The sequence below is a fragment of the Malus domestica genome, chromosome 04 (assembly GCF_042453785.1).
Source record: "Malus domestica chromosome 04, GDT2T_hap1".
NCBI lineage: Eukaryota > Viridiplantae > Streptophyta > Magnoliopsida > Rosales > Rosaceae > Malus > Malus domestica.
Genome location: NC_091664.1, coordinates 2,029,750 through 2,036,055, shown reverse-complemented (window position 1 = coordinate 2,036,055; position 6,306 = coordinate 2,029,750). Strand labels below are relative to the sequence as shown.

Genomic DNA, 6,306 nt, shown 5'->3' with positions numbered 1-6,306 from the left:
CATTTTACCAAAAAACACTTTCATTCATCTCTCAACGCGCTTTCAAACAATGCGCTTTCAAACAAGCTCTTTATAGTAAGAGAATAATTTAACTTCAAATTCATCATCCATGAAATCTGAACCTAACCCCTCTTGTTTTTACTAAGCGGCTACATTTCTCATTCATGAAGGGATTAATTGAAAATGGGTATTTATATACATTCTATAATACAAATTTAAAAAAGAAAAGAAGATTGATAAAGGAAATAAAAAGTAAAAAATTAAAAAAGAAGAAAACCTAAGGCTTCAACAGCCGTAGCGAACAGAGGCAGCATCCTTCCTTTCGTCGTCTTTCTGTACAAAACGCCTCCCTCTCTAAACCAAAAACAGAAACACCAAACCAAAAAACCAGACCCCCTCTCTCTCTCTCTCTCTTTCTCTCTCTAGAAACCCAGAAATGGGTAAGCAGAAAATCCTACAAGCTCTCATTCTAGCTCTCTCTCTCCTTCGCCTGATCGCCACCGCCCCCACCGCCGCCGACGACTCCGACGTCATGTCAAAACTCACAGCAAGCCTCAACCCCGCACCCAAAGGCTGGTCAACAAGCACCGCCTACTGCAGCTGGGACGGTGTCAACTGCGACACTTCAAAGAGAGTCACCTCCATCAACTTAGCCTCCAAAGGTCTCTCCGGCTCTCTCCCTTCAAATCTCAACTCTCTCTCCCAGCTCACCACTCTCTCTCTCCAGAGCAACTCTCTCTCCGGCGCCTTTCCTTCTTTGGCCAACCTCTCTTCCCTCCAAGAAGTCTACCTCGACACCAACAACTTCACCTCCATTCCCGCCGGCTGCTTCACGGGCCTCTCGAGCTTGCAGATTTTGAGCATGAGCCAGAACATCAATCTCGACTCTTGGGTTTTCCCCTCGGAGCTCACTGAAGCTTCCAGCTTGGTCACTTTCGCTGCAGGTAATGTGAATTTATATGGGTCGTTGCCTGATGTGTTCGATTCGTTTCCGAACTTGCAAAACCTGAGGCTTTCTTACAATAACTTTACTGGTCCTTTGCCCAAAACGTTTTCTGGATCTGGGATTCAGAACCTCTGGCTTAACAATCAGCTACTTGGGTTGTCTGGCTCCATTGAAGTCTTAGCAAACATGACCCAGTTGTCCCAGGTTTGGCTTCAAAACAACCAATTCACTGGTCCGATCCCAGATCTCTCAAAGTGTGTAACTTTGTTCGATCTTCAGCTCCGCGATAACCAGTTTACGGGCATTGTGCCCGCCACATTGATGTCCATATCTTCTTTGAAGAACGTTTCTTTGGACAACAACAAGCTGCAGGGTCCAATGCCGGCTTTCAGGTCCACCGTGGAGAAATCCACAGTTGATGGTAATAGCTTTTGTCAAACGACTCCAGGGACTTGTGATCCGCTGGTCACCACGCTGCTTGAGGTTGCAGGGGCTTTCGGATATCCGGTTTTGCTTGCTGATTCTTGGACAGGAAACAAGCCTTGCAGTGGATGGAGCTTCATTGTTTGTGATCCACAGGGAAAGGTTTTCACAGTGAATTTTGACAACAAGCATTTCAATGGGACCATTTCGCCTGCTTTTGCCAATCTGACATCTTTGAAAAATTTGGTGTTGAGTCGTAACAATTTGGTTGGGTCGATACCGGATAGCTTGTTAAGCTTGACTCAGCTTCAGCTTCTTGATGTTTCCAACAACAATCTAAGTGGGGTAATTCCGAAATTTCCATCTACGGTGAAGTTAGTTACAACTGGTAATGTGTTGATTGGGACAACTCCGAGCACTGGAGGTGGAGGAGGTACTCCGTCGGGTACTGGTTCTAATGGAACTACTCCTAGTGGGAGTCCGGCTCAGGCATCAAATGGTCCTTCGGTATCCCCTGGTATGATTGCTGGTATAGTTATTGCCGTTGTCATTTTCATTGTGGTAGTATTGTTTGTGTCCTACAAATGTTATGCTGGTAAAAAGCATAAGAAATTTGGAAGGGTGGCTAATCCATTAACTGGGATAGAAATTGCTAAGAGTGATGTTATGAGTAGCGCAAATGGGTACAATGGAGTTACAAGTGAACTGCAAAGCCAGAGCAGTGGTGACCTTCATGTTTTTGAGGGTGGAAATGTTGCGATTTCGATCCAAGTTCTAAGACAAGTGACAAACAATTTTAGCGAGGACAACATATTAGGCAGAGGAGGATTTGGAATTGTTTATAAAGGCGAATTGCATGATGGGACTAAAATTGCCGTCAAACGGATGGAATCTGTGGCCGTAGGCACTAAGGGATTGAACGAGTTTCAGGCAGAAATTGCGGTCCTTACTAAGGTCAGGCATAGGCATTTGGTTGCGCTTTTGGGATCCTGTATCAATGGCAATGAGAGACTTTTGGTCTATGAGTACATGCCACAAGGGACTTTAACACAGCATTTATTTGAATGGCGCGAGATTGGTGTGCCTCCACTGACTTGGAAGCAGAGAGTAACAATAGCATTGGATGTGGCACGAGGAGTGGAATATTTGCACAGCTTGGCTCAACAAAGTTTCATTCACCGAGATTTAAAGCCCTCAAACATACTTCTGGGCGATGACATGAGGGCCAAGGTTGCTGACTTCGGACTGGTTAAAAACGCGCCTGACGGGAAGTATTCGGTTGAGACAAGGTTGGCAGGGACATTCGGGTATCTCGCACCAGAATATGCAGGTAAGAGAAACCCTCTAATTTTTAGATATTCATCTATTAATTGAACAATCATGCATGTACCTAAGCTTCAATCATTCCAGACTTACAGCATATCAAGCTAACTTATATATGTATGCAGACCTGCAAGTTAATATTGCCACTGAATTGCATTGAACATGTCAACCAATTCCTTTGGAGGAGGAAATAGTATTTGTCTCCACTGCATGTTTTGTTTTGTTTTGTTTTGACTAGATTCTAGAACTCAAAAAGAGCAAGGAAAAGAGACAATATAATACCCTTACGTAATTTGTTGAACTGGACTTTTGAATTCACTGGGAACAGATGCTACGATTTAAGGGTTTAGTAAATTTGTTGTTCACTTTGAAATTGTGAAATTACGTTTTTCTCTATGATTTAATTGTCGTTGTGTCGTTATTCTAGAACGTTGATGTGATTTGTGTTCCTATAATCAGCTACTGGCAGAGTCACTACAAAAGTAGATGTTTATGCGTTCGGAGTGGTTTTGATGGAGTTGATAAGCGGTAGAAAAGCTCTAGATGATACAATGCCAGATGAACGGTCTCATTTGGTCTCATGGTTCCGCAGAGTCCTTGTCAACAAAGAAAACATTCCGAAGGCTATTGACCAAACTCTTGACCCCGATGAGGAGACAATGGAGAGCATATACAAAGTTGCTGAGCTGGCAGGACACTGCACTGCTCGTGAGCCGTACCAGAGACCAGACATGGGACATGCTGTCAACATCCTGGGTCCTCTTGTTGAGCACTGGAAACCTACCACCCATGAAGAAGAAAACTCTGGCATCGACCTGCACATGAGCCTTCCGCAAGCGTTGCAAAGATGGCAAGCCAATGAAGGTACTTCTAGGATGTTTGATGATATGTCCTTCTCTCAAACTCAATCAAGCATCCCTTCAAAACCTTCCGGATTTGCTGACTCATTTGATTCAATGGATTGTCGATGATAAAAAAAGAAATAGACTATAACATTTTGGAACCAAGAAAAAGAAACTTGAAAGAGTTGGGATGGGGAAGATATGATCAAGTAAAGCAGCAGGTATCACAAATTTATTGTATTTATTGTTTTTTTTCTCGTTCTTTCCGCGATCTTTATGTCACTAAATCTCATGCGTGCCTGAACCTTCAGTTATTGATCCTTGTATTGCTAACAGCTTGATTGAGTTGCTACCGATCGTGAGAAAGAAAAAAATTAAAGAAATTAAAGAATGTTTGTTGTATGATATTTCACATACTCATTAGTGATTGTTTAATGATATTCCTCTTTCCGTTTTGCTTTCTTCTTTTGACAATTCATTCATTGTGTTTGGTATAAGGCTTTGTTGGCGTTTGTTGGCGTTCTGGGATTCATAAATCCGACCCTATTTAGTGGGATAAGACTTTGTTGATGTTATATTCAGTGTGTTGGGTATATCTGTTTAGTTGATGCCCTAGGCTGTAGAACAACATGGCTGCTTAGGATTCTGGTCATTATGCTTGCAAGATTTAATCAAAATAAACAAAGATTTTGGTTATTAATGGGGTAGGTTGATATGATTGGATTTAAAGCTGGAAGAGAGAGAGAGAGAGATCTTGATAGAGACAATTGCACATGGAAGAGAGCAAGTTAGATGGAAACATGTTAGGTTGGTTGTAAGGGTGGACCTTTTGTTTGAAAGTGACTTTTGTAGTGCTGCACATGTATTAGGAAAGTGACGGGGATGAGTAGTGGAGTCCACGCTACATCTAACTTCATCTATTTAAACTATCTATTTTTCAAATTGCACCTCTTACATGATTCTTGCAAAATATTAGCTAAATTGTAAATATTTGAGGCATCTAATTGAGTTCAAAGAAATTGACAATCACTATGATCTAAGAAATATTAAAATTTCATCGTGACAATTGAATGAGTAAATTGTTTCGAATTGAATTGATTTTTGCAAAGATGACCTATGAATTGAGATTTATAATATAGATAGTTTGAATAGTTGGAATTTGATATGAAATGGGTCCCGCAATTAATCCTCGTTCTTTCTTTTTTCAAAATTGTAGATCCCTCCCCTAAAAGGCTTGTGTACATACAAAACATACATCTATATACATACATACATCTATATACATATATATATATATATATATATATATTCTTTCATGTTTACCAATTGTTAATAATTTAGAAACGTAAGGAGGAGACGGAGACCATAAAACCAATCTGATTGATTGTTTACGTGGAAAGATAGTGAACGATTTTATATACGGTTGAATGTCAAAGCCGCATTAGGAGGTCATGTAATTCAAATTGCAGTTGTTACAGCTAGATGATAGGCCGGGCAAGGTGCCATCTTCTATGTTCTTGCTCAAGTTGTAATAACTAGTGTTAGGTGCTTCGAGTGGTAGTGTTGTCTTTGAGTGTAATGGCCCCCTCGAAAAACGTAACCACTTTGACGATGTGAAAAAAGTGCACACATACTGAAGAAAAACCGGCTGTTGTGTAGTATCAGTTGATGAGCAAACAGAGAGATGCGAAAAATCACTTCAAACACTACTACAAGTAGGTTCGTGCTCTTAAACATGTCCCTTCACGACTAACATCTCTCTAAGTCAAATACATAATTAAGCAACCACCACGGGTGACTCTGTGGTTTGCGATGAATTTACGGCCATATTCTGGGCTTGATTTTTTGTGCTGGTGAAGCACACGATGGTGGCTAAAGAATGAAATGCCTCTGTGAGTCTTTCCAACTCCCTAAAGAGTGGACCGCTGTGGCGAAGTCACCAGCTAGTTCTTTAAAAATATATATAATTAAGCAACCCATGCATAATAGCATGCTTCATTAGGTGATGTTGAAGCACGTACGGTGTGGTCCCTCAATACGTAAATAGCATATTATAACGTGATCATCCTAACATGTTTTTAAAACTATAATGCAAGACTTAATTTCCGTTATACAGAGGATACTAGTGTGGACATGTATTGAAGAAAATTTGTACAACAGCGGATAACAGCTCATAGAGTTAGTTTATTCGGTAGTTAGGATTGTTGATTTATTGGTTAGATTGGTAAGCTAAGTTGATAAGCTGTCACAATTAATTAGTACTTGGTGAAAAATGTAAACATCTGTGTTTTCTTTTAGGCTTTTTAGTTAAAATGTTTTTTAAGATTTGTATAACACATCACTTTGGTTCCTGAGATTAAAAATCAATAGAAATGGTCCCTAAGATTGTCCACCATCCATTATTTTGGTCATTCCGTTGAAAACTCTGTTAAGTGTCCCGGAGTTCTTGGCCGAAAGTTTTGGCAATTTTCAAAGTTTCGTAACTCAATCGTTTCTTAACCAAATTCGGCCCATAATATATCAAAATGAAGATAAGAAAGTGTAGAACAAGATTAATAACCTGAAAAGTGACTATTCCGTGAGAAAACTGGAAAACTCGTCGGAAACTGAGTAAACTTTAAACGTTCATAACTTCTTCAATACTCAACGAAATCGAGTTAGCCATTTTGGAGCTGTTTTCTGGCCAAGCCACAATGAATTAGACATTGAGAAAGGTACCATTCTCTTTGTCTCGTTGAGAAGTATGATTTTCGATTTTGAATTACTCGATTT

The 6,306-nt window shown here is 40.3% G+C and overlaps 1 protein-coding gene across 1 annotated transcript; it reads left to right on the top strand.

Moving 5' to 3' along the window:
• The first annotated feature begins 304 nt into the window (after positions 1-304).
• On the top strand, positions 305-3,989 carry LOC103443399 (receptor-like kinase TMK4). The gene is made up of 2 exons (XM_008382235.4): positions 305-2,699; positions 3,152-3,989. Exons 1-2 carry the CDS (start codon positions 437-439, stop codon positions 3,661-3,663), a joined length of 2,775 nt encoding a protein of 924 aa, XP_008380457.3. The 5' UTR covers positions 305-436; the 3' UTR covers positions 3,664-3,989.
• The last annotated feature ends 2,317 nt before the right edge of the window (positions 3,990-6,306 follow it).

Coding starts and splice junctions, on each gene's coding strand:
- LOC103443399 (XM_008382235.4), top strand. CDS start 437: ATGGGTAAGCAGAAAATCCTACAAGCTCTCATTCTAGCTCTCTCTCTC. Junction 2,700..3,151: donor TCTCGCACCAGAATATGCAG/GTAAGAGAAACC, acceptor TCCTATAATCAG/CTACTGGCAGAGTCACTACA.